Source organism: Tursiops truncatus, chromosome 2, assembly GCF_011762595.2.
Source record: "Tursiops truncatus isolate mTurTru1 chromosome 2, mTurTru1.mat.Y, whole genome shotgun sequence".
In the NCBI taxonomy this organism is placed as follows: Eukaryota; Metazoa; Chordata; class Mammalia; order Artiodactyla; family Delphinidae; genus Tursiops; species Tursiops truncatus.
In genome coordinates this window covers 172,471,114-172,498,326 of record NC_047035.1, presented here as the reverse complement: position 1 = coordinate 172,498,326, position 27,213 = coordinate 172,471,114, and the positions used below count along the sequence as shown (strand labels likewise).

Genomic DNA, 27,213 nt, shown 5'->3' with positions numbered 1-27,213 from the left:
GAAGATACAAAAAGACCAAAACCCCAACTGCCATTTCTGAGGAGCCGGGAGCAAAAGCGGGATACTGAGCACGCCCCCTGCACACAACACCACCAAGGGGGTGGGCAGACCACCTAAGCCACCCTTCTGGCCCAACCCCTGGACACACCCGTACCCTCATGCCATACAGGGAAGCAGCTCACCCCCCTCGGGGAGCGAGCGAGCAAGGGAACCTGTTACTTGTTCTCTCTCCCCCCTGCTGCAGCAGGAGCCCCAGGAAAACTTTGCCTGAATTTCTTGTCTGGCCTCTTTTCAATTTCTGTTGATTAGGGAAGGCCAAGAACCCGGGTCGGTAACAAAATTTTCCAGAGGCTACATGACCTGTGATGACATCTCGCCTCTGAAGGCTATGGGGATGGAATGTATATTTGTGTTTTCTTTCTTTCTACATTTTTCTTTTCATTTTTAATGCAATCAATATCAACAGATGTAACCTATATACACAGAAGTTCTTTGAGGTGCTCAATTTTTAAGATTATAAAGGGGCTGTGTCCTGAGAATCACCCACTTGCTGCCTCAGGCAGCTGCAATCATCAGCGGTGATTTTCTGCTATTTCAGCAATTCCTTAATTCTCCCACAGCTACTGGCAAACCTGAGAACCGGTAGCTTTCTCTAACTTCACTTCTTTAGCTCCTTTACATTTTGTAAATTTTTAATTCCCTGTATTAACTTCTTCCCTCCATGATATATTTAAAGTGGTTTTTGTTTTCTTGACCAAACCATAATAGCATTGAATTGATGCTCAATGCAAGATACTATGAATTTATTTTAAATAAATCTATAACATCATACCATGTGGGAAATCTCTTTCCCTCCTCCACCTCTATCCCCACTACGAATTAAAAGAACCTCCCCTCAAAACATTTCCTTTTCAAGTTGATGGCCAAAACTCTCATTGTTCTCTGTTTTAAAATGGTTATTCTATATTAAACACTCTACGTGCCTATCAGAGAAAGCTCAAAATTAACTGAAAAGCTTTGCAGGCAGGCAACTCTACCAGAGTTCTTGTTGAAATGGATATGAATACTGTAACACAGTGTGTTCTAACACGGTAGTTACATTTCAAGTCGTTCCACGCTACTAAAAAAACAAACATCTGATTAAAAACAATAGTTTTGATTGTGGAAAAAAAACCTGAGGCTAGAAAGTGTCAAACTTGCCATAACAAATTTATTCTTCCCAGTGGGTATTTATATGAGCTTAAAAGTTAAACCACAAATACCACTCACAGCCCATCATCTGATTACGTCTGTCATTTGCACAAGAAAGGGCTTTTCTTGGCGTATCAATACCAGCCAGCCTCCGCATCTAGGGAGCCTTAGACATGCTTCCCACTCTTGACCCATTTTCTGATAAACAAACCCAGTTCAAACAAAGCTGCTGAGTGGTAAAATCAGCAGCTTTTTTTTTTTTTTTTTTTACATGCTTGGTCTTGATCACCACAACAATACTACCAAGAGGTATCTACACAATGCAGACCTCGATGCTTCATCACATGGTTTCCAATAAAATTGAGTTACAAGAAACGTTGGGTAACTTTACAAAAAAACTGGTTCTTGGGGTCTCTCACACAGTTATATTAAACTGCTGTTCCTAAAACCAGTCTTCCTCTCTTGGGGGCACACTGGTCCCCTTGCATGAAATATACTATCTTGATCATCTTTGTAACTATCTGCAGCACTGCACACTGCCTAGTAACAAATAGACTCTCAAATAAATAGGTAAATGTACACACATACACATATATGTGTATGTGTGTTTGCATACATATATATTTTTAAAATAAATAAATAGTATTATCTAAACAGTTACACTCTAATGAGGTCAAAAAATAACAAGTACAGCATCATGTAGCCCAAAGGGAAGAGATGCTTGGACAATAGTATTAAGAAGAGGTTGACACAGGTCATCTTTTCTCTCAATGGCGTTAAAACATTTATTTTGGTTGTATTCCCTGTTGTTTTTGAAACATAGCACCAATGAATTTCTTCTTCCTAGAGACTCCTGAAATTGTTGTTTTTGAAAACTTATTTTTATATTTTTAACAGTTGTACTGAGGCTTAAGTGGTGTACAATTACACACACACACACACACACACACACACACAGTACAATTTGGTAAGTTTTAACTTGGAGCACAGGCTCTGGACACACAGGCTCAGTGGCCATGGCTCACGGGCCCAGCCGCTCTGTGGCATGTGGGATCTTCCCAGACCGGGGCACGAACCCGCGTCCCCTGCATCGGCAGGCGGACTCTCAACCACTGCGCCACCAGGGAAGCCCCAGCTTTAACTTTGTGTCTAATACATGTAACTACTGCAATCAAGATAAGCATAAGGTATCAGGAGGCGCAAGAAGGAAGGATGAAAAAGGAGCAAGAGGAAACTTCTGGGGGTGACAAATAATGATCATTTTTATATTTAAAATTTTAAATCTGACTTCAAATAGAATATATGTGGTATTTTTGTTCAATGTGTGGCTAGTTTCAGAGTTAAGGGAAAGTCCTAGTGAGTAGCTTGACATTTTGGCTGATTAAAGAGTTTTCATTTTTTTCCCCACAAGGCTTAGAATCACATTCATTCTAAAATGAATCTGTTCTTCCTTAAAAAGATAAATAATGGTCTTGTGACAGATACATGTCCATAGAAAGGAGATGTTACAGGATTAACAAAAGTATCCTTGGGGCTTATCCATGTTGTTTCTCGACTTTTATCAGATGCACAGACAGTAGTTTTGTCTCGGTTAATTTCCTTGACTTTTTGGCTTTTTCAAGGAGCAAAATATTGCTATTTATGTGTCAAGCTTTTAAGCAAAGGGAAAAAACATCGTTAGCTCTTTGTCATATCATGGATTATCAGAAGGAAAGCCTGTATTTAAGTTGACATTTTCACTAACTCCATGGAAGTACATTCCTGATTTAAATAGAATATATTTGCTCTTAGAAGCAATAACCATAGGAAAAGGCCAAATGGGATTTTTAGGCAGTGTTGGGAAATTGATAAAAAGAGCTCAGGGCCTACTGCAGGCATCAGGATAGAAGCAGACTCATTTTATTGCCACAGACAAATGTAAGTGGATGGGGAAGGCAAACAAGACACTGATGGTAGGTTGTTAAAAGTATATAAAATCTCAGAAAAGGACACAAGCACATATAAATAGAAACATAGAAGCATCTGACCAAACCCAGATATAAATGATTAAGAGATTATCTACTTAAATTCTCCATTTGGTTAACATGAAATACAAATTTATAAATGCTTTTCATGGGGATAAACAGGAACCAAATACATATGTATGTAAACACGCTCCCCCAGCTCCTTTATACATCGGAATTCCATCTCCTCTTCTTGGTCAATTCTGTTTGGAAATATGTCTCAACAACTCAGATCACAGGTCATAGCACTTCATACTGCCTAGTGCCAGTTGAGACACTGAACTCTAATGAAATACTTTTAGAAGGTGACCAGCAACCATTAAAAAAGTAACTCTTATATGTAAACGTTCTGTGCGACTAGGAAGTTCGAAGGCAGGTTTATGGATTCCTCTGACTTGGACTGATCATTTCAGAGCAGGCTTGATCTCTCCTCATATTACTCCTGACCTACTTAAGAAACAGTTTCTTTTTCCCCGTTTTTTGGGGGTACTAGGACCCTTTTAAAACATATCCTTGATTTTCTGTTTAGGCAGATAAATAATTATAAAATAAAAAGAGGATTTTACCAAAACTCAGATGTAATAATGTAGCATTTCTCCCAAGTCTGGCAACGAGACAAACTTGACATTTGGACAACCATTCCACCAAAGAACAGCTAACAATGCTAGATTAATTATTATTTTCTTGAACTTTCTAGAGATAACTGTTGAGAATTTTCCATTAGTAGAATACTTGAATCCTCTGATTTAAGAGAACAATGAATCCCAAACAGAATTGAAAAAAGAAGGAAAATCTGCATCTTGACAGAGCAGAGTGACACTGCAGAACAGCAAAGACAGGGAGAGGATCTCAGAGCAGCGAGGAGAAAAAGAAAGTGCATACAGAGAATTGACAGTCACGCTGAGAACTGGCTTCTCAACAGCCAGAAGCCAAGAAATGGTAAGATAGCACCATCCAAGTGCTGGGAAAAAATATCAACCTAAAATTGTCTTCAAGCAAAACTATCTTTCATAAATGATTTTTTTTTTCCAGAAAAATAAAGAGACTTCCCCATCAAGAATGTTCTCATGGAAGAAACTTAGAAATGATCAACTTCAAGAATAACAATGGTATCAGAAGAATCCTTAATACCCGAAGAAAATGATGAACAAAGGCAGGAGTAGTGAAATGCATAAATCAAAACAAATACAGAATTGTTTTTAAAAGATAAACAGTACTACTACTACTACTATCTATTATGTAGGATTAAAAAGCAGATAAGGGGCTTCCCTGGTGGCGCAGTGGTTGAGAGTCCGCCTGCCGATGCAGGGGACACGGGTTCGTGCCCCGGCCCAGGAAGGTCCCACATGCCGTGAAGCGGCTGGGCCCGTGAGCCGTGGCCACTGAGCCTGTGCTCCACAACGGGAGAGGCCACAAGAGTGAGAGGTCCGTGTACTGCAAAAAAAAAAAAAAAAAAAAAAAAAAAAAAAGCAGATAAAATGAAATTATTAGCAGAAATATGTCAGGAAGGTGTTATCAGGTTTAACTGTTCTAAAGTCCTTATATTGCCCAAAAGGAGGGCTAAGTTACTGATTAACTTTAGATTATTTTAAGAATTCATGCTGAAATTTCCAAGGTAGCCACTAAAAAACCAGAACTATAATGTATAACTTCCAAACTAGTAAAAAGTAAAATCAGATTTAAAAAAGAAATTCAATCATCTCAAAAGACAGAAAAAAATATTGAGATGGGAGATAAAATAGAAGACTGAAACATACTAAAAGCACAAAGTAAGATTGTGGTACAAAATAAGTATAAATATGTATAATCTCAAAGTAAGAAGATAAACTGCTATATATATATATACACATATATATATATTTTTTTTCTGGTACGCGGGCCTCTCACTGTTGTGGCCTCTCCCATTGCAGAGCACAGGCTCCGGACACGCAGGCTCAGCGGCCATGGCTCACGGGCCCAGCCGCTCCACGGCATGTGGGATCTTCCCAGACCGGGGCACGAACCCGTGTCCCCTGCATCGGCAGGTGGACTCTCAACCACTGCGCCACCAGGGAAGCCTAACTGCTATATTTTAAAAAGACAAAAATTGTCATGTTGAACCAAATAAATAAAACTGAGCCACGTCCCATTTGAAATAGACCTAAAATCAAAGGACAGAGAAAAGACAACAGTAAGATAACCTGCACATATGTGCGAATTAGCAAATTTCTGAATAACTCACAGCTCAAATAAGGAATCAAAACACTTAAAACTGAACAATAATGAAATACTACACGTCAAACTTTGTGGAATACAGAAAATACGGTTCTTCAATAGAAATGTAAAAAGCATATATGATTAACAGAGGAGAGGATGAGAAATAATGAGCTAAGTGCCTGACTTGAATTAAAGAAGAAATTAGAAGGGAATTTTTTAATAGGGAGAAATTAATGAAATAGAAAACAGAATTAGAAACTAAATTTTATTCTTTGAAAATATTAATCAAATAGATAACTATTACTGAAATTAAGTAAAAAATTGAAAGGGAAAAAGAAAATGTAACTTTAGATACTACAGGGATTAAATAAAATAATGAGAATATTACAAATAAGTTTATGGCTAAAGTAATCTGAAAACACAGATGAAGTGGAAAAAGAATTAGAAAGTTTCTTTTTAACAAAAGATAGATTAATTTTAATTAGAAAGATATTCTATAATAAAGAATTTAAATCAATAGTTAAAAAATCTTCCCATCAAAAAACAAAAACCACAGCATGTGTAGAAATTTTCCCAGTGAATTCTAGAAAATATTCAAAGAAGAAATATCAGAACATAACATACATGCTTGCAGGGAAGAGAAATTAAAAAAAAACAAACACACCAAAAAACAAACCAATTTCATGAGAGTAACGAACTTCAATCTCAAACACATAATAACAGTAGAAAATAGGGGAAAAAAGGGGCGTTTCCCTTGCAACCACACATACAACAAATGTACACACGCACACACACCTTAGAAAGTTAAATCCAGTAAAATATTAAAATAGGTAGAACATTGTAAAAATGTTGTTTATCCCAGTATGCAAAGTCACTTTAATGTAGAAAATCTATTAATATAATTAACTATGAGAAATTTAAAGAAAAATATCATATAATGATTATCTTAAAAGATGCAAAAAGGGGCATTTGATAAAATTCAATACCAGGGCTTCCCTGGTGGCGCAGTGGTTGAGAGTCCGCCTGCCGATTCAGGGGACACGGGTTCGTGCCCGGTCCGGGAAGATCCCACATGCCGCGGAGCGGCTGGGCCCGTGAGCCATGGCCGCTGAGCCTGCGCATCCGGAGCCTGTGCTCCGCAACGGGAGGGGCCACAACAGTGAGAGGCCCGCGTACCGCAAAAAAAAAAAAAAAAAAAAATTCAATACCAATTCATGATTTTTTTAACCCAACAAACTAAAACCAGAAGAAATCTTCCTGTTAAAATCTATCTATAGAAAACCCACGACAAATATTTTACCTAACAGTAAAATAAAAGCATTCCCTTTAAAAACTCACAAACACCAGGATGCCTATTATTACCATGTAGAATACAACCAACAATGCAGTGGAGGGTCTAGTCAGTGCAGTAAGATGAGAACAAATTGAAAAGTTAAAAGAACTGGGGAGGAAGAAACAGAATTTTCAGTATTCATACGATAAGACTGCCCTATCTATGTCTGATAGAAAAACCAAGAATCTATAGAAAATTTATTAGCATTTATTAATTGCTAGAAAGACTGATGAATGTAAAGATTTTTCATAGAAAATCAACTACATTTCCATACATTAGCAAACAGAAACTACAGCTTGAGAGAGAGAGAGAGAAAGGGAAAATGTGAGATGAAGGGAATGTAACAGTGACTAAAAAAAAAATACCTAGGAACAAATACAAAAAGTGTAAGCATGGACCTTTTGACCTTTATGGACAAAATTATAAAACATTCAAGAACTGAGTTAATGGAGAGATATTTCATATGCATGGATAAGATGACTCAATATTATAACAAAGGCATTTTACCCCAAATTAATCTACAAATGCAATCTCAAATCTCAGTTGAGTATGTTTGTATTTGTTTCTTTTTTCTTTTTCAGCTGAATTTCATACATGTTATCTAAAATTTATATAGAAAAGTCCAAGAATAGCCAACTCTGTCATGAAGAATATTAGTGGGTTGACATGCCCAATATTTATTTTAACACTACAGTAATTAAGTAGTATGGAGCTGACACAGGAAAAAAAGCCCAGAAATAGACCTACTCATATGTTGAAAATTGATTTGTGACCAAGCAGGCATTTTAGACCAGCAAGGAGAGAATACACTCTTCAATAAAGAGCTCTGGAACAAACAGATGTCTTAAATGAAATCAGATCCCTATCTCATGCCATATACAAAAGTTAATTCCAGAAAGATTAAGAGCTTAAATATGAAAAGACAAAATTTCAAAACCGTTAGAAATAAAGTTAGAATTCTTTAGGAATTCTTCAGGGTAGGGAAGAATTTCTTAAACAAGATCCCCAAAGCACAAACAGTGACAGACAGGATGAATAAACCTCAATTATAATTAAGAAAGCTATAAAAATGTAAGATGAGCAGCTATAAGCCAAAATCTTTCAGCAAAATAAATAACCAATAAAATAATCAGATACCAAATATATAAAATACTCCTATAAATGAACAGAAAAAGACAACTTGATCAAAAGTCCAAAGCTATGCACAGCCACTTCATAGAAAACAGAGGTCAATAAATATATTTAAAGTATTCCATTTTCTAAGTAATCATGGAAATACAAATACCACCACCCTGAGACTTTTAATTTTTCACCTGCTGGATTGGCAGAAAATAAATATATAAATCTGATGATATTAAATGCTGCAGAGGATGTGGAACAAAAGGAACTCTCCTACCACAATGGTAGGATTGTAAATTAAGACAACCTCTTTAAACACCAACTGCCGCTATCCAGGAAAGGGAAAAACACACATACCTTATAAGCCAACAATTCCACTGCTAGTTATACATATCCTAGAGAAATTCTTGCACACATGGACCAAGAGACAAGTGCAAAAATTTCCACAGCAGGACTGTTTGTAGTCACTTAAATGTCCATTGACAGGCGAACAGATCAACTCAGGCAATTCCTATACTGGGATACCATATATTGGTAAAAGTGAATAAATTACTGTGACAAAACAACAAGGTCCTACTGTGTAGCACAGGGAACTATATTCAATATCCTGTGATAAACCATAATGGAAAAGAATATGAAAAAGAATGATATATATGTATAACGGAATCACTTTGCTGTACAGTGGAAATTAACACAACATTGTAAAACAACTATACTTCAATAAAACTTTTAAAAAAACTTACTGTGACAAAAATCAACATGAATGAATTTTACGTAGGTAACCTTGAGCGAAAAAAAGCAAGTTACCAGAAAACCACCATAATAGGATGCCATTTAAATAATGATTCAAAAGCACAAAAATGAAGCAGTATATTGTATGGAATATAAACATAAGAGATATGACAAAATACAATGAAAAGAAAGAGAATGAGAAACACCATGGGTACATAAGTTTTTACCTTACTGTTGTATGTACTTTTATACATACTATTATTTAATTTATTGAAAAATATAATTGAGAATCTGACATCTATTTTAATACATGTTTATTTTATGATCATATATTTATAGCTAACACCTGCAAAAAATGTCACTATTGCATATCACTCTTCAATTAGAGCATACTTATCAGTACATAAGGGACAAACTCTTTCCAATGACCATGAAGTCACATAATTGTAATTTTTTCATCAGCTGTATTCCCACATTACAGAAGCAAATTGAATTATCTGATAGGCTGCACATGGGAGTACTTAGCCATTTTAATGTCTTATGTTTGAGTCCTTTATATTATTGTCTTTCCTCTTCACTAATTATTCCAAAAAGGAGAACAATTAGACTTCAAAGGGACCAAGAATTCTGGACATCTGTTTGTGGAAGACACACAGTAGATTTTATATATAGACCTCATTTTATAGGAAAGATACCCCGATTTATAGTACAGGACAGCTCCTTGGAAACTGAGCTGGAATACACCCTTGCCCAAGACAGGGAACAGAAAGCCTGAGCAGCTGCTGGTTGGGAATCTGGCTTCGGAGAGGGACCCCTTTCTCCTGCGAAGACCACCTCTGCTCAGATGTGGTTCCTGCTTTCATCCCATCTGTTTCTCTATGAAACAGAAAATTTTCTGAAACGTCTTCTTCATGTTATCTTCAGCCAAGACCAATGATTGTTATTTACTGAAAACTGCCCTAAAGTAACCCAAAGTCATTCTTCATATCACTCACTATACTACCTGGAGGGAGACAGAAATGAACTATACATCCTGATTCCCCCTCCGAGGTCACATGTAGTTGTAGAGACAAGACAGAACCTCATAGAATAGTTACGTTACAAGATGCAGGTGGCAAAATGTGATTACATCCAAAGCTTAGGGTTCCCTTCACACATTTCCTATCACTCAGTAGATCATGTGATTCATTGAGTCCACAAACATTTATCCCACCTCTACCAAGGAGTCAAATTGCTAAGTGTCAACCGGGTAAGTCTCAGTCCAAGTTGCTCCCAGTTTACATGTTGGAGAAGAGAAACATATGGTCTGATAAAGGCCTCAAGAAGCAAGGACAAGTTATTTGCGGCAGGAGGTGACAGGTGAGGACACAGGGAGGGTTGATGGGACAGAGCAATGGACCACACCAGACCAGAGCACACAGCCGCTGAATAAAAGGGAACCTCTCAATGGAATCCTAAATCTTTGGGCAGGAGAACGTCCTGCTCCTGGGAACATTTAATATGTCGTTTATTCTTCCAAGAAGCCAGAAAGATGGCAGGAGATGTCTGTCTAATCAAGGGAAACAGGACAATCAGGCAACAGAGAGCCTTAATGTTCTGTAATCTGCAGGTAGGGTCTCCTCCACACATCTAGTCAACGTCCTGGTTATCCCAATCCAACAGGTAATCTAAGCAAGAATAAACAAGAGCCAATACGTAGATGATATTTTGAGAGTTAACACAAGACAAAGCACGTCAGAAACTCACAGACCAGTACATCAACCACAGAAAGATTCCTTCCCACTATCCGCTAAACTTGAAAGGACTTTTCAGTTCTGAGTCCCTTCATACAGGCCATTGGAAAATCTGAAAACAAAACAGAACGTTGAAATCACTCACCACTGACAACTGTTTAAACTAGAACATCCTTTATGGCTCTATGGCACATGAAAGTATTTACAGAGTATCATGTATCTGCCCAACCTCCACTTCCACACTAGACTAAACACTATAGCTGAAATAAGAATTCCAAGAAGAATATATGTGGTCATCGCCTCAAGTATCTGAGAGCAAAGGAAAACACTTCGCAGATTTAGGGCAACATCCCACAGTTTTTAAGGCATCAGCCATTCTAACTGGAGGAAGACTGGGATTCTTAACAAAGGTTCTTGTATTTTGTAAACCCTTAGGGTACGTGGATTTGTTTCAGGGGTCTATGAAGGTCACCATCAATTTCCTCATTCACAAAATGGGGTAAACATATCTGTCCTCCCTTCCCCACGAAGTAGTTGTAAGGACCAAGCAAAGTAAAACACAAGGAATTTCAACACTGAGACATTGTATAAACATGAGTTACTACTTGCTGATGGTACATAAGCTGACTGTTCCTCTGGAAAAGGCTCGAAGATTTCATCATATATTCAAAGGCATTCATGATCCAGAAAAGATGAAGAAATAGTTTTTTAAAATCCTTAAAAAACAGGTTCCATGTTGATGATGTTAACAATAAACATTTTTTTTCAGCCAAGGAAATACCATATATATTTCAGGGAAATATAAAAAAATACTTCAAGAGCTAAGATTACAAGGTACCCTATTTGTCTAAGTCAAATGGATAGTTTTTCTTGGACCACAGTTAACAAGTGTGACTGACCTTTATTAATATCAACACATTTTACGTAGATAGGAATTTTTAGGGAAAAAAAAATTCAAACTCCTTTTTTATAGAGTTACTACAATTTACCAAATGCCTGCTTTTTCATTTTACCAAAACATTTAGCAAAGTATAAGAATGGAAACAAATGGTTCATGTTTTGTAAAACTAAGGTATTCCGGAGAAATTTATCGTTTTGAGGTATAAACATGACTATGTTTTTTTGTTTGTTTTTTTTTTTTGTATGGTGCGCGGGCCTCTCACTGTCGGACACGCAGGCCCAGCGGCCATGGCTCACGGGCCCAGCCGCTCCGCGGCATGTGGGATCTTCCCGGACCGGGGCACGAACCCGTGTCCCCTGCATCGGCAGGCGGACTCTCAACCACTGCGCCACCAGGGAAGCCGCATGACTATGTTTTAACATTAAAAATCCTTTTCAGTTCCAAATCCCTTTGGATAGGGTCAAACTCCAACGTCAGACTAAATTCTATACTGAAGATGGCTGTCTGGGTGTAGCTGAGACTTCAAGTAGCTGACTCAGGCTCAAAGAACCGGCCTTGGTATTATAGTAAAATATTAGTGAAGTGTACGTTTCTTAATGTGTTAAGCTTAAATAAAATATTTAAGGTTGGGACACATCCCTTTAGCGGAGTGTTGATCACTTGGCTAAGAGGATGCTGAGGTACTGCGCCCTCTGAGATGCCGACTCAGATGCAAATCACGTGGTAAAAAGGACACAAAACATCAGGCGGCTCGTAAACTCTAGCGCACAGTCCGGAGTCGCTGTGGGACCTGGGCTTCAGGGTGATCAACTTCTCTCTTTCATTTTAAAGTGAGGAGGTGAAGAAGATAGTATTGTACATTACCATGGGGCTACGAGTTAAATGTCCTTTTAGACTGCACTCCTGATAATTAGGGATCAAAGCTTAATCATTTTATATCCTCTAGCATCATCCATACGGCAAGGGAGGGGATCAAATATAGGTGTGTTGAATGAATAATGCCTTCATTTAGCATGCGGAGATTTCTATTCAAAGGATTTTTATACTTCATTGTGTATATCCATTATAGGATTATTATATGTTTCAGATTACTTAACTGCACAGAATTGAGCTAGTAGCATATGCCAATGACCTGCTTTAATTCTGCGTGACTGTGTGATACAGGGTTGCCTTGTCAACCAATGTGTAACTTGACTTGCATCTGCAAGGAATGCTGGTTGACTCAAATGTAGGGTTACAAGGGGTCCAATAAATATTTCATCTAGGGATGACCACAGTTCCTCTAAGAAGACAAAAGTAAGAGTTAAGGTGTTTAAAATCCAGGGAATGGATGTAGAAAGCAGAAAGACTGGACAACTTAATTGATGATTGACTGCCGACATTTTTGCTTCCTTCCTGCCAAACACACTTCCTGGTCCCATCTTGGGAGGTAGGGTGAGCAGAGTATTAACCTCACTCTTTTTTAAAGTGAGGAGAAGAACTGACTTTTTTTTTTTTTAAAGCAATCAATGTTAATCCTGCAAATATCAGTAGAAAGGATTCTTACTAGGGAATCACTAGATCAAAAATAACTTTCCCAGCTAATGTCATCCATCTTCCTTCCTCAAGACAGGATTTAGTTAAAATAAATGAACACTTTCTCAAGCCACACAAGTTTCTTTAAAACCATCACTAAGGCAGTTTCCTAGTTTTTCTTTACAACACATTCTCATCTCTCTCAAGTCAATTATAACATCTAACTTTACATTTTTGGCTGGTATAATTTTTAGACCATTCCTTTCACCATTTTTTTTTTCCTTAGGAGGAGACAACACTTATGAAATCTTTTTTCACATAGTTTCATCGTGATTTCAATCCTCTCTTCCTCCCTTGACCTACTTAAACTCAATTTCTTCAGCATTCTTCATCCAACCTGTTTCCTAGACATTTGATTATTTTTCCATTTCTCTATAGGAAGACCCTATTCAAACATTTTTAGGCACATCCCATCTGCATCTCTGTTTAACCAAGAGTACAGTACACAATATATCCTGAAAGCTCCCTTTTTTTTGGCCACACCACGTGGCATGAGGGATCTTAGTTCCCCGACCAGGGATCGAACCCAGGTCCCCCTGCAGTGGATGCATGGAGTCAACCACTGGACCACCAGGGAAATCCCCTGAAATCTCCTCCTTTAATAACATATTAGACTGAAGAAATTTTAGCTCAAAATTTTTGTTTAAAGGGTATTAAAATGTAAAAAAGCATTAATTCCAATCAGTGGCATAAGTACCATAAACTAAACTCTAACGGTACTATCTGGATGCAATAGCTAAAAAAGAAAAAAAAAGAAGCAGAGGTGGTGTTTTTATTTTTTAATTTGTTTTAATAGTTGCCATGCTGGGTTTTTTTTTTTTTTTTGCTTTTGTTATTTAAGAAAAAAAAAAAGTTTTATTCCTTTAATCCTTCCAGAACATGTAAGAAAGAGGCAGCGTTAGTACACTGTCAGTTTATCCTTCGAAGAGGGGCTCACTGATTAGGTGAAAGAACGAAGGACAGAATTCTACCAAACAGAAGCCTGGGTCCTTGTCCTACTTCTGTCACTTAAGAGCTCAATGAGCTTGAACAAGACTCTTCAATATCCACCATCAATTTCTTCATAAAACGGGGTAACCATACCTGCCCTCCTTTCCCCACCGAGTAGTTGCAAAGACCAAGCAAAGTTATACTTTGGGATACTGGGGGCTGCAACACTGAGACACTACATAAACATAAGCTGCTAATGGCTATGGTACAGCTTAACAGCATCATTAAAAAGAAGTCCAGGATACACACACGCACACAAAAATTCTTTACAGCATTATTCACAGGAGCCAAGAGGTGGAAGCAGCCCAAATGTCCCTCAACAGATGAACGAATAAAGAAAATGTGGTCTACCTACATAACGGAATATTATTTGGCCTTGAAAAAGAAGGAAGTTCTGTCACATGCTACAACATGGATGAGTCTTCAGGTCATGATGCTAAGTAAAAGAAACCAGTCACAGAAGGACCCATACAGTATGATTCCATTTATATGAGGTACCTCGGGTAGTCAAATTCATGGAAACAGAAACTAGAATGGTAGTTGCCAGGGACTGGGGGGAGGAGGAAACAAAGAGATATTGGCCAACAGGTAGAGAGTTTCAGGTTTGCAAGATGAGAAAGTTCTAGAGGTGCAACACAACCACCGGAACATCGTCAACACGACTGAACTGTACACTTCAAAATGGTTAAGAGGATTAATAAAATCCACTTTGGTGTGGTTAGTTTAAGGTAAATTGGAATTAGATGGGATTTAGACAAAATTAAACCAAAATAACAGCCTCTGTTGGACCCTCAGTTAGCAATCTTGATAACCTTAGAAAAAAGCACATCACTGGCTAGCAAAGGCTCTATCCACAAAGAGACATCCACTTCATGGTGGGGCATCTATAATCCCCGTTGCCCTGATTCTGGTCTTCCAGCCCTCTCCCACCCCAGCAGTACCTCCCATCCACCTGCTCCCCATTCCTACAGCCTTTGGCTCACTGCTGTTAGTCTATCACTTATCACCTTATGCTCAGTCAGGACACACATGTCTGGCATCATCATTAATTGGACCAGGAGCTTCTTGAGGGAGAAACCACATCGAGCAGATCTTTGATACTCCTTCTTCTAGCTCCTAGCTCAATAGCACAATACCATCCATCAAATGTTTGCTAATTGAATAAATTCTACTGTCTTACAGTTTTCAACATCTTTCCTTTAGTTGTCGGTGGGGCAAAAACTCAAGAGCAGGGAGAGGTTGAGTGTTTTAACTGCTTAAAGATCTTTGTGTTGTTCCCCGTTCATATCCGGTAGAGAGAAAAAGAGGGAAGAATCATGTATTTATAGCTGTGCTTATAAAGATACCACAAAGATGTTCAGTTACAGCTCTCAATGAAAAAGAAGGCTTGAGCAGCAAAGTTTATAATAATCCTTCCCCAATCCATTTATGGTTTTGAAACAGCCAGAAGTCTGTATTATATTAACAGTCCTTAAAAGGGTTCTTACACAAGAGTGCAGTTTGAATGTGGGCAAACCTCAGCACCCTAGAACTCCCATTAATAAAAACCATAAATCCACTGCAAGAGAGTGTTGAATTAGAGTATCGGGTTCCCTTTAAAACATGTTAACTCTTATCCATTGGAAACTTAAAACTCACTCCTGGGTAGACTGCCAAGATAAATATAACCATAAGGAAACAGGGAACGATATGTAATTTTATTCCTAAAATACTCAGGTGTTACTCAGAAAAGAACCCGTGAGAAGAGCAAGAGAGCATTGTGTTAACTTGCTCTTGATAACAGACGCACAAACCTACAGCCACAAGATTAAGAAGCACAGAGCCTGCCTTTACTCTCAAGGGGCTCAAAGTCTAGTGCAGGGGACAGGACACCGCCTCAGTCCCGGGGACGGATAGGAGTGCAATTGGACCTGATCGATGAGCTGCTGTCAACATCACGTAATAGTGCAAATGCCACTCAGGGCAGCTGTCACTGGACGGTACAGATGTGCCACCCAGCACTCACCACCGAGTCAGAAACAGCTCCAAGACAGTAGTGACCACGTGACGGAGCAGAGCCCTATGGGGCCTTCCCAGAACCCCCCACCCCAAGTCCTCCGCCTGCCTCGTCTGTAGAAAAACTTGAGCCAAAGAATACGTTTCAACAGAGAAGTAAGAAAATGCAGATACGAAGGAAAACCATCAAAGAAAACAAAATAATAATAGTTTAGTCATTAAACAAAGTCAAGGACCTTTAGTTCCTCTTCAAGGGCTATGGATAATATTCTGAGCCATGTCCTGTGAGCTGTTGTGCAGATACTGAAACCCCACCAGGTGGAAGAAGTTAACTACATGATGACCAGACTGTAGCTATGTCATACGCTGCCACAATTCCAAAGAAACAGGAACAAACCGATCCTGGAACTGCAGACTAACTGTACTTAAAACAATCAAGATGATGCTGCTCAGACCACCCCACGACCAACTACAAGATGACGGTCAGAACTGACTGTGCTATCCCGCATGAAGCCCCCTCCCTCTACCTACACACCCATGAAACTCCCCTTGAAAAGCTCTTGCCCCCGACTGGCAATGGGGAGTTGGTTCTTTGGGACGTGAGTCCACCTTCTCCCCAGGATTGCTGGCCTCCTCAATGAAGCTATCTTTCCTTTTACCCAACACTTGTGTCTCAGTGTTGGATTCTTGAGCAACAAGCAGTTGAACCTGAGTTTGGTAACAACCATATATAATGGTGTAGGGTGACCTTGCACAACTAAAATGGGAATGAAAATAGTGGTTTCATTGCTTCTAATACAGACTCCCCATTAGACACTGAATTTGAAGGCAGGAGCAGTGTGTTCCAGCCACCTGTGCCCATCCCAGTACCCTATCTGGGAACTCTGGACGTTCCCAGAGTTCCCTGGACGTGTACAGCTCATGCAGTTATCACTGGAACCAAGAGTGTCACATATAACTTATCAAAAGGTCAAGCAGTCAGTCTACGGCAGAGATGGAATCCAAATCCAGACTTTCCTGAGTTGAGTCGTTGTGACAGAGACCACGTGACCAGCAGCACCTTAAACGTCTCCTATCTGACCCTTTACAGAAAAAAACCTGCTGACCCCTGGACCAAGGCTTTGAGCTCGGGAGGATGAAATTCACATTGACGGAAATAAGAAAATGCAGAGAAGAAAGGGTTTGAAGGAAAAACATGGGGAGCTCCATTTTAAACGTCAGAACTGATAGAGGTGCCGTAAAAAGGAAGATGTGAGATACTAACACTAGGGAGAGAGGCCAAGGGCAGAGGTTTAGACTTAATGTGATGATGAAGCAGTGAGAAGGACTAGATGGTAAAAGGAAAGATGGCAGTGGTTTAAAACTCGTTATGGACGTGAAGCTCTCTATTCAAAAGGAGAGCTTACACAGAAGTCCCAATATGTCAAAAAAGAAAAAAAAAAAAAAGGAGAGAGCTGTTTTGTCTGAATCTAGGAAGAATGAACCAGAACTCGAGCTGCTGGACAGCCCTCTGCCTCTGTAGCAGCTCCCAAGAATCCACCAGTTTGAAAACCAAAGGCATGCCTCCAATGATAAAAGCCAGAAGGTCAAGGTTGGTGCATTTGGCTGGATGAACTTCCACACTTTGGTGGAGGGAAACAGTGGAAGATACTGAAAAGGAACAACCAGAGAGGTAGCAGAAATAGGCTTATGTTGTAGCCAGGACCTGCCCGACAAAACTGACTCAGTAGAGAAGAAAAACCCTGAGACCAGGGTGAGCAAGAGCCAGCCAGCCTGCTGGGGGATGAGAGACCACCCAGAGGAAAAGGAGCCACCCAAGCTGACAGCTGCCAACCTACAGACATGGGCAAGAGTCCATCCCAGATGAGCCAGTCACCAGCTCACCTGCCAGCTGGCCAGTGATGCGTGGAAGAACATCGTGACCTAAGCCACTCAACGGAGAGCAGTTTGTTCTGATGTAAAAGACAGTACAGGAATTGATGCTGTAGGTACCGCATGATCATAACTGCTCTAGAGGATTTCAAAAAGCTTTGCTTTTTCCTCTTCTATCTTTCAAATTGGCTATCATGAACAGTAATCACTCAGCAAGTGTCGTCAGTACTGTGTTATTACTATTATTGTCAATTAACACTGGAGATGGGTGGAATTACAGCGCCAGCGTATATGACTGTACATACCCAGTCATATTTATGAGTTACGCAGACGCCTAACAGGTGCACAGGGCTTTCACATACTTTTGTTTTCTTACAGGTAGAAAAAAATGCAACCTAAGTTAATATGTACTTCAACAATAAACGAACTCATGATGTTGGAAATTAGATATATTTTGCCAATTTTCTAGCTGTATTTGGAAGGTAGTTGCTATGAGCAAAAGAGGGCTGACAGTGTTTCAATGCAAAAATTAAGAGACATTAGAATCAACAATGGGAAAATAATTGAGCCTAAAATATTTTCCAAAGAATGTCTCCCATACTTCATGTTTTTGGTGATGAGACCTCTCTGCTGGATTTTATTTCTTACCAATTAAATGTGTTATTTTTCCCCCTATGTGTATAGTATGTGATAAGAGAGTATATAATACAGGCATATATACACACTTCTCTCCTACCTCCCACGTGATTTTCCCAGTAAGATTCATTTTTAAAAACATGTCTAATGTTTCTTGAAATAAAAAATTCATGTTTGGGTTGAAGGTGAATAACCACATTCCTGTTTCTTCTTTCTTCTGAAAAGGCCAGGTAGGGGAATATTTCCAACTGGGTAGGATTCTCCCAGTGTCTAAGGCATTTATGGACTGAGGTAATATGAGAAACATTTCTTTCCTCTTTTATAGTATGTTTATTGATAAATGTGGAGAATAAAAACATGGTCAACTGAACAAATGTTTCCTCCTGAAAGTTTTTTTTTTTTTAAGTCTAAACCCATAGATGCAAAGAACAAAAAATGAGATGGGAGTAGACAAAAACGTAGGGCAGAGAAAACAATAGGCAGTGGCAATTCACAGAGTAGAAAGAGTGAAAACTAAAGCATCTAGAGACTGTGGACTCTTTTGGGGACACCAATCAGATAAAAAGAAAAGCCCCCCCCACTACCCTATAAAAGACCAGCAGTCCAGAAGCTTCCGGTCAGCTGAATGTCATGCTCTTAATCATGAATGGATAACCCCAAGTCAAACTTTTGAAGAAAGTCTCCAGATGTAAGAATAAAATCCAACTAAAAAGTTTAAAAAACACCGACAGTACAGAAAAATCTTTAAAAGATAATCTTAAGAGATAGAAAATATCATAGCCATGGAATAAGGACAAGAAGCTATAAAAAGGGAGACAAGAGGAAAGTTCTTGGGAATTAGACATTTTCAAAAATAAAAATTTCAATAGGTAGGTTAAAAGTGGAGAAGAACTCGATGACTAGAACAAAAAGGGAGAGGGATGGTAGGGAAACGTGAGTGGGGAAGAAAACTCTAATCAGACACGTGAAAAACTAGAGAACCAGAAAAAAGAGGAAAGAACGGGAGAAGAAACGATCAAAACCAAATAAAGAGACAAATAAACAAATAACACACTTTCCAGAAGTGAAGTGACTGGCCCTTCACACTGAACATTCACACGAAGAGCCGGGCACAAGAAATAATAAGCCTCACACCAAGGCGAAAGTTCAAAATTCCAAGGGAAGAACAGTTCTCAAAATATTAGAGAACATTATACAGAAATCGAGCTCAGAGACAGAATGACATGGGCAATCACAACAGCAGTGCTGGATGCCAGAAGAAAACAAAACAATGCCTTTAAAATTCGGAAGAAAAACGCTTTTCATACATCAATACTATACCCAGCCAAACTAGCAAGCAAATGTGAGGCTACAATAAAGACATCTTCCAGTTGGTACCTTCGTCTGGAAGGTTCCATGTTTTCTGGCTGCTGAGCCTTTCCTAATGTTAGCCATTACTCACATTACTTATCAGGCCTTCCCTCTCCTCCACTCCCCACTTTCTACTTTACAAGCTAAACTCCATCCTGGAAGGTATAGTTCGAAGCCGTCACCACCTCCAGGAAGGATTTTCTGTTTCTGCCAGAAGGGGGCAGTCTATTCCTCTGGAGACTCACAGACCTCTTTACTCCCCTAAAACACTTCTCCTCTGCTTCTGATTAGTGTGATTTAAGGCCACGACTTTTCTCCCTAAACAAATACTAGAAGTTTTCTACAGCAAAATATCTGCCTGTTTTTTTCTTGTGGCTCTGGTCTTGCAATGCCTTCCCTACTCACCAACTGTGACTAATACACTTTCTTCAATATAGTAGACATTTACTAATAAGAGAGCAATTGACTTAAAATTTAACATTAATCCATTCTGCTAAGAATACCACACCGAACCCATTTCATCTCTGCTCCAATGCCTTCCACATCCAGATTTCCCAACTCAGAGTCTCTGCACGTAGGGCAGGAAGGATCATTTTTGGGGAGTGAAAAGGAAAAGAAAAAAAAAAATTCTTTCAATTGAAAAAAAAATGATCTTAGGAACCAGCAACATCCATGCAAAAATGTGTACATGAATGTATGTAAGAGCATTATCCACAATAGCTTAAAAATGGAAACAACCCAAATGTCCACCAACTGATAAATGGAGAAATAAAATGTGATCTATACAGACGATGGAATATTACTCAACAAGGAAAAGGAACGGAGTACCAATACATGCTGTAACAGGAGTGAACATTGAAAATGTTACATAAGTGAAAGCAGCCAATCACAGCAGACCTCCTATTGCATGATTTCATTTACATGCAATAACGAGAACAGACAAATCTATAGAGACAGAAAAGTTTGGTAGTGGCTGCCTAGGGCTGCGGTGTGTGGGGAGAATGGGACATGACCACTAATTTAGAACATGGGACTTCTTTAGGGGACAATGAAAATTTTCTAAAGTTGGTTATAGCGATGCCTGCACCATGCTAAATATTCTAAAAACCATTGAATTGTACACTTGATTTTTTAAAAAAATTTTATTTATTTATTTAATTTTGTCTGCTTCGGGTCTTAATTGCTGCACGCACGATCTTCTTTTTTTTTTTTTTTTAGTTGTGGCACGTGGGCTTCTTAGTTGTGGTATGCGTGCGGGATCTATTTCCCCAACCAGGGATAGAACCTGGGCCCCCTGGATTGGGAGCACAGAGTCTTAACCACTCGACCATCAGGGAAGTCCCACACTGTACACTTTAAATGAGTGAACTATATCTCAATAAACCTGTTCTAATAAAAAGATCAGTGTGGGAATAAACTAAATTCCTATATTATTTGTGTTTAAGACAGTATCATTTGTGTTTAAGAGCACTAGCTTAAATAGGGAAGGCTTTGCAAACTACGGCAAACCTGAACAAGATCAAAACGTGCATCTGGGATCAGAAAACACCAAGTTGAAAAACAAGGTCATATCAGTTACTTGCCTCAAAATAAATATTTAATCTGTTCACTGTAGAGTTTACTAGTTTAAGAGAAGCCATACTAAAGCAGTAGTGAAAACTATTGGGTTTTATGGGAATCACAGACGGCCTGGTTATATAACCTTACGTAGGTCACTTCATTTCAAAAGGTATTTTCTCTAGTTTCACTCCTTGCCAATCACCTTATTTCATGGGCATATTCTTGGCAATGAATGGATAATATATTTCATATTTACCAGGATCTGAAAGCACTGTTGAGGTTTATTCCAGGCATTTGCACACACTTAGGGCACATGATCGGCAGGGTTGGTAAGTTAAAGCACCCACTTAGAAAGGCTTCCTGTTTGAGGGATACTATCATAGTTACAAAACAAATGTAGAAAACGTTTTGAGTCTTCCAAAATGAATGGAAAAAGTGTCTGAAAGTCTCTTAAAAGTAAACAATGATTTCGTATATTTTTGAACTTTAAGGTTTCATTTTGAAATACGTCCCACAAAGGCACAATGATCTACTGGTGGAGGAGAGGAGAGTAAAAATAGCCTAATGAATGGCCCATCTACAATCCTTCTTTTGTATGCCTTCTTCAAAGATATCAGAATTAAGAAATCAGGCCTACCAAACCATGATTTTAACTAAAAGTAAACTTAAATCCTACTCTCTGTATCTTCTTTCAGAACATATTCCAATTCTCACTCACCCTAGTGTAACTCATTTGAATACATCAGAGGTTTAAGATGTGGGCCTAATTTTAAAGAAGAAAAATGGATGTAGGTAAACTATTTTCATTAAACATACGATACAGCCCTTCAATTATTTTGCCTTTATTTTAAATTCTCTTCATTTTCTTTCATCCCTACTTCACTTGTAACTATAAGCTTTTTAGTCTGTATGACACATAACACGAATCTGGTTTGATTTAGGAACAATATTATGATCCACACTGGGTTGAAAAATATTTAAAAGTTCTATGCAGCTGTGTCACTGAACTCAGAACTTACAGCAGTGAGAGACAAAAATGCACCAATCAGATAACTAAAGACTTTGTGGTTTGTGAAAAGCAAACCTACAAGACACTGGGTTGGATGATGATGTGATATGAGCCTGTGAAACTGTTTAATTTTGGTATGTGAAAAAATCACAATGAACGAGTACAAATAGAACACTCTTATTTCTGGAATACAGACTCATTTATTTTTCTTGACTTTTCTTTTCACCCAGGTGCAAAATATAGAGTGTAGAATTCAGATTCTAAATTGCAACTTATATTAGCTACACCGCAAATGTGGGGCAATTAACTTCACTAGTCATACATTCATTATTTAATTTCAACTTCATAATTTTTCTATTGCAGTAAGAACATTTGACAAGAAATTTATCCTCTTAATTTCTAAATGTAGATTGTGAACTGCAGGCACAACGTTGTACAGGAGATCTCTAGGACTTAATCATCTTACATAACTGAAACTTTCTCTCCATGGAATAGCAGCTCCCCATCTCCTCCTCTAGCCCCGGGCAACCACCATCCTGCTCTCTGCTTCTAGGAGTCTGACTACTTAAGATACGTCATGTCAGTGGAATCATAAAGTGTCTGTCCTTCTGTGATCTGCCCTCCACTTTCATCCGTATTGTCACAGCATAATGTTTTAAATGGTTCACTTGGGTAGGGCAGATTAGGTGGTGGCAACTGGGCCACACCTTGCTTTATCAGTTCCCTGCCTCTGCCCTTTATGAATCCTCTCACAGTCAAGACTGTGTCGCACCTGGAGATGACTTCCCTGCTCGCTGAGGTGAGAACACTGTTTTGGTGTCCGGAAGTCCTGCTTTTCTTTTTAGAAGTCAAGGTCTCCTGGCAGCTCCTCTGCAAACTACTATGGCAGCTGGGCTACAGGTCACATGCATATTACATAACGGCAGTCCATGCGTTCAAACGAGCATCTCCAAGCCACGATTCCCATAGCAACACACAGAGATTTTACTCATCTCAGAGATGAAGCAGCCAGCAGAAGTATTCTAATGTTAGTTACCCTCGATTTTCTTTCTTTTTTTTTTTTTTTTAGCAAGATCAACACGGCACTTTTTTCGAAGCAGTCATTTTTTCAAAAGACAACCGATGAAGACTGTGTTAAAATATGTTCACTTAAAAGTTACCAAGTTACCACACACACCAAGGCCCTTTGAACATGAACAACAGTCGATGCTTTAGAAATAGCTGCTATTTGAACGAATGCATGGGGAAAAGAATCCAAGTCATGGCCATTAGTGCAATGAAACAGTCTCAGCTGAATTCTGTACTTCCATGTTTCGTATGTCTTTTCCAGTCCCCCCTTCCATATATATGCACTTTGTTACTGTGGGATGGAGAAGAAAGTGCTCCAAGGGAACAATTTTAATGAATAAAATCCTTTCTTGCTTTGTTTTTGAAAAGCATAATGCAATCCATTTTGTAAATATAAGAAAAACGCCATCATAAAACACCTAGGGAGTAAAATTTGGGAGAAAAATTGTTGTCTAAGAGAATAAACACTAGCTTGAAGAATGTCTGTTTTTCTGAGCCGAGAAATGGTTTCCTGAAAAAACTGAAGTAAAATCCTTTTGATATTAGAAGGAGTTTTTCCTCTTTGCATGTTCAGGGATCCTTTCTGTGTGTCTAAATAAACCATCCACCCACGGAAACAAGTTGCCTGGATTATAAAACAACATAAAAGGCAAGACCACCCATATATCACACTGCCTTTCTCTGTCAAGGGAAGAAAGTACATTCCATTTCTCGTACCCCTCTTCCGCCAGAGAGACCACATGTGCACTTCAGGAGGAACTGCCACAGGTGGCGCATCACGGACCCAGCACGACATGCAAAGAGCCTGGCGGAGAACGGAGGGTTTTACCTTTGCTTTCTCCAGCTGGGCCTGGGCCTGTCGTCGTGCTTCTCTGCGCACCGTCTCCCGATCTTCCTCCAAAGAAACATCTGAATCAGAGGGACGGCTGGTGTAGGAGTCTGCCGAACCCTGGAGAGAGAAATCGACCTTTTAAAAGAGATTGCATCGGGCTTCCCTGGTGGCGCAGTGGTTGAGAGTCTCCCTGCTGATGCGGGGGACACGGGTTCGTGCCCCGGTCCGGGAGGATCCCACATGCCGCGGAGCGGCTGGGCCCGTGGGCCGCTGAGCCTGCGCGTCCGGAGCCTGTGCTCCGCAACGGGAGAGGCCACAGCAGTGAGAGGCCCGCGTACCGCAAAAAATAAATAAATAAATAAATAAAAGAGATTGCATCTATGAGGTCTGCAATGGCCACGTCTCACTGACACGGCAGTCAGCTTCCTAGACTGTGCTATCCATTCCTGAAAAGAGGAGAAAATAATCCACCTGGTGGCAAACCAGCTCCACACATGGCGCTCTGGTCTGCAGACCACGCACTAGGAGAGCTGTGCCTTCCAAATTACCATCCCTTCCCAAACCTTATGGGCCAGTTAGCAGCCTTTCTGGAAGCCAGAACAAGTTCTTTGTATCATCAAACCAGCTCTGTGCTGCAGTGCACCGTAGGGCACAGGCGGGTTTCAAGGAGAGCTTCAAGAACAGTCTACAGCTACAGCAAGAATTTCCAATTAGAAAGAAGACAGGCTAATAAAACATACAGGAAAGTCGAGCGAGTTACCAACTTGAACTCTCTGAAATGTCACTACCATAGATGTCACCCACTTTCATCTCAAGCATCCTTTTGTACCTACCTCCGTATTCACCTGATAGCTCCTCTGACAAACCTGTAATGCAATAGCCGCCAGCTTCCCTCAGTCTTTAAGCAACACATTGTTTTTCAATCCCTTTAAATAGATATTTCATCAAAGCTGTCTACGGAAAACACCTGCCCGGGAGAGCTCCTAGGGCAATAAATCACAGCATAGGAAAAGGAGCTCGGAGGATTACAGGACTCTCTCCCGTTCCCTCTCCAGCAATCAACATATTACTCATCACGGGCGCCCCGGACAATCCTCACTGTACCCGCAGCAGAAACAACGACAAAATAACGTCTCCCCTCAACGAGAGCCCTGGAGCTTACAGAGATGTCCGAATTCTTCAGCCTTCCTCCCTTGGCGCGTTTCAGAAGCCTGACCCAGGTGGCCTTCATCAGCCAGACAGCGCCCTTCTCGTCCGCAGCTGCAGCCCCAGGCACCGATCCTCAGTGCGCGCTGAGCCCCGCAGAACCCCTTCTCTGTTCCCGTCCATGCTCTGGGCAAACCCCTCCTCTCCGTCCCTTTCTGCCTCCGGGGCTTTCACTTCCTAGCCCGGAGGACTCCAGTCCAAGGAGATTCTTATTTTCCCATTCCAGCCAGTGGGGAGGGGAAACAAACACTCGAATGATTTCGATTGCTTTAAAGATAACACTTCAAGTGCATCCAAAGGCATCAACTCGTCCTAAACTTCATGCATCTTATTACCCTATTCTCTTCCCGACTCTTGGATCGTTAAAAGACATCAGTTGTAAGAGAGCCTTTAAAACACACACACACACACACACACACACACACACACACACACACAAACCAACCTAGTGCAAAACGTATGCAGTGACATTTGCAAGTGCAAAGGTCAAGCCTTATCTTCAGAGATCTGGAGGGGGAGGGCGGAGGACGCGCTCACCGCACTGGGCATGCTCCGTGTGTAGCCTTTTTACGCAGACGCTCACATCACATGGTTAGTCTCTGTCAGATTGCCATTTTGCATCCAAAGTGTAAACAGCTGGAAAGGGCTTTTTGCTTCTATAGTAACAGGCACCTGTAATGTTTGGCGTGTTTCTATTTCAGATCATTCTCTCAGAAATAAAGTGTAATCTCTCCCTCTTTTTTTTTTCATTTAAGGATCTCTTTCCATTAATGTGCTGCAGAAAGTATATCCTATGCCACTGGACAATTCGTAGATAATAAATACGATATACACTGATGGGCGACCAAAATCAAATCGTGCTCATCCCTCCTAGTATCAAGCCGCTCTTGACGGCTCTCGATTTCCTAAACAAAATGCGAGAGATCTGCCCATTGCATTAGGTCTTGAAAGTAATCACAGCGCTAAGCAATGCGTTTAACGGAGCTCAAAGTGACTTCGAACTGCTTCTGCAACTGAGAAACTACCCTTCCAAATAAAGTCACTGGAATAAATAACAGTGTGAACTGTTATCACGTAATTACGAAGAAATTTCAAAGCCTGGTTGATTTATTAGGTGGCGTTAAGATTCACAGAACAATCTGGTCCAAACTCTTCTTACAAATAAAGTGACTGGGGCTTGGGAAAGGAAGTTACTTATTAATTTCCACTACTAATGGAATTACATTTTCGAAAGTTTATGAAGAAGCACACACTTCCAGGTTTCTTAAAGTAAACATAAAATACTACCACTGCATTCCGAGCTACATTTTTGTTTGAGTGTCCTGGTGGCGATTGTTTTGTAAAGTCTCATGCGAATGAAAGAAAGGATTCTTATGAAAACCTTCCTTACTTTCCCTCCCTCCCTCCCTCCCTTCCAAACCCTCCCCACCCCCATTCCTTTCATTTCTAGGCTAAGACCAATCTTCATGACTTAAACACCAGAAAATACAGTAGAATAGAGGCTTTAGAATAAATGTTGTAGATCAAATGCACCCTCATTGTGGTATCATAACATAAATCAATAAATAGATTACTTACCTTGTTATCAAGTGAATGTAAAATGCATGAGGAATAGGAAATGCATTGCAAGTTTTTCATTCTAGTACAATTCACAAGGGAGATAGGGGTTTTTCTACACCAACACACAGGCTAGGGGATTCCTAATTTTCCCAGAGGGTTTCCTATAGCAGGGATAGCACAGCAGAAAACTACCATGAAGCACGATTATATCCCATAAAAGACATCAGGCCCCGTAGTCACAAGTGCCGGCATTTTAAACCCAGTCACCCTGTCACAGGATCAGGTCATGCCTCAGTGAAGATACAAAGTTTCTGTCATTAAGAAGCCCATAATGAGAGGAAGAGAGTAACAC

The 27,213-nt window shown here is 39.8% G+C and overlaps 1 protein-coding gene across 1 annotated transcript in view; it reads right to left on the bottom strand.

The window, feature by feature from the left end:
• The window catches only part of CACNB2 (calcium voltage-gated channel auxiliary subunit beta 2), a 402,450-nt gene that overhangs the window by 114,851 nt on the left and 260,386 nt on the right, over nt 1-27,213 (bottom strand). The window contains exon 3 of the mRNA XM_073801728.1: nt 24,093-24,212. Within this exon, the coding sequence (XP_073657829.1) occupies nt 24,093-24,212 (120 nt within the window). The remainder of the gene's footprint in view (nt 1-24,092; nt 24,213-27,213) is intronic.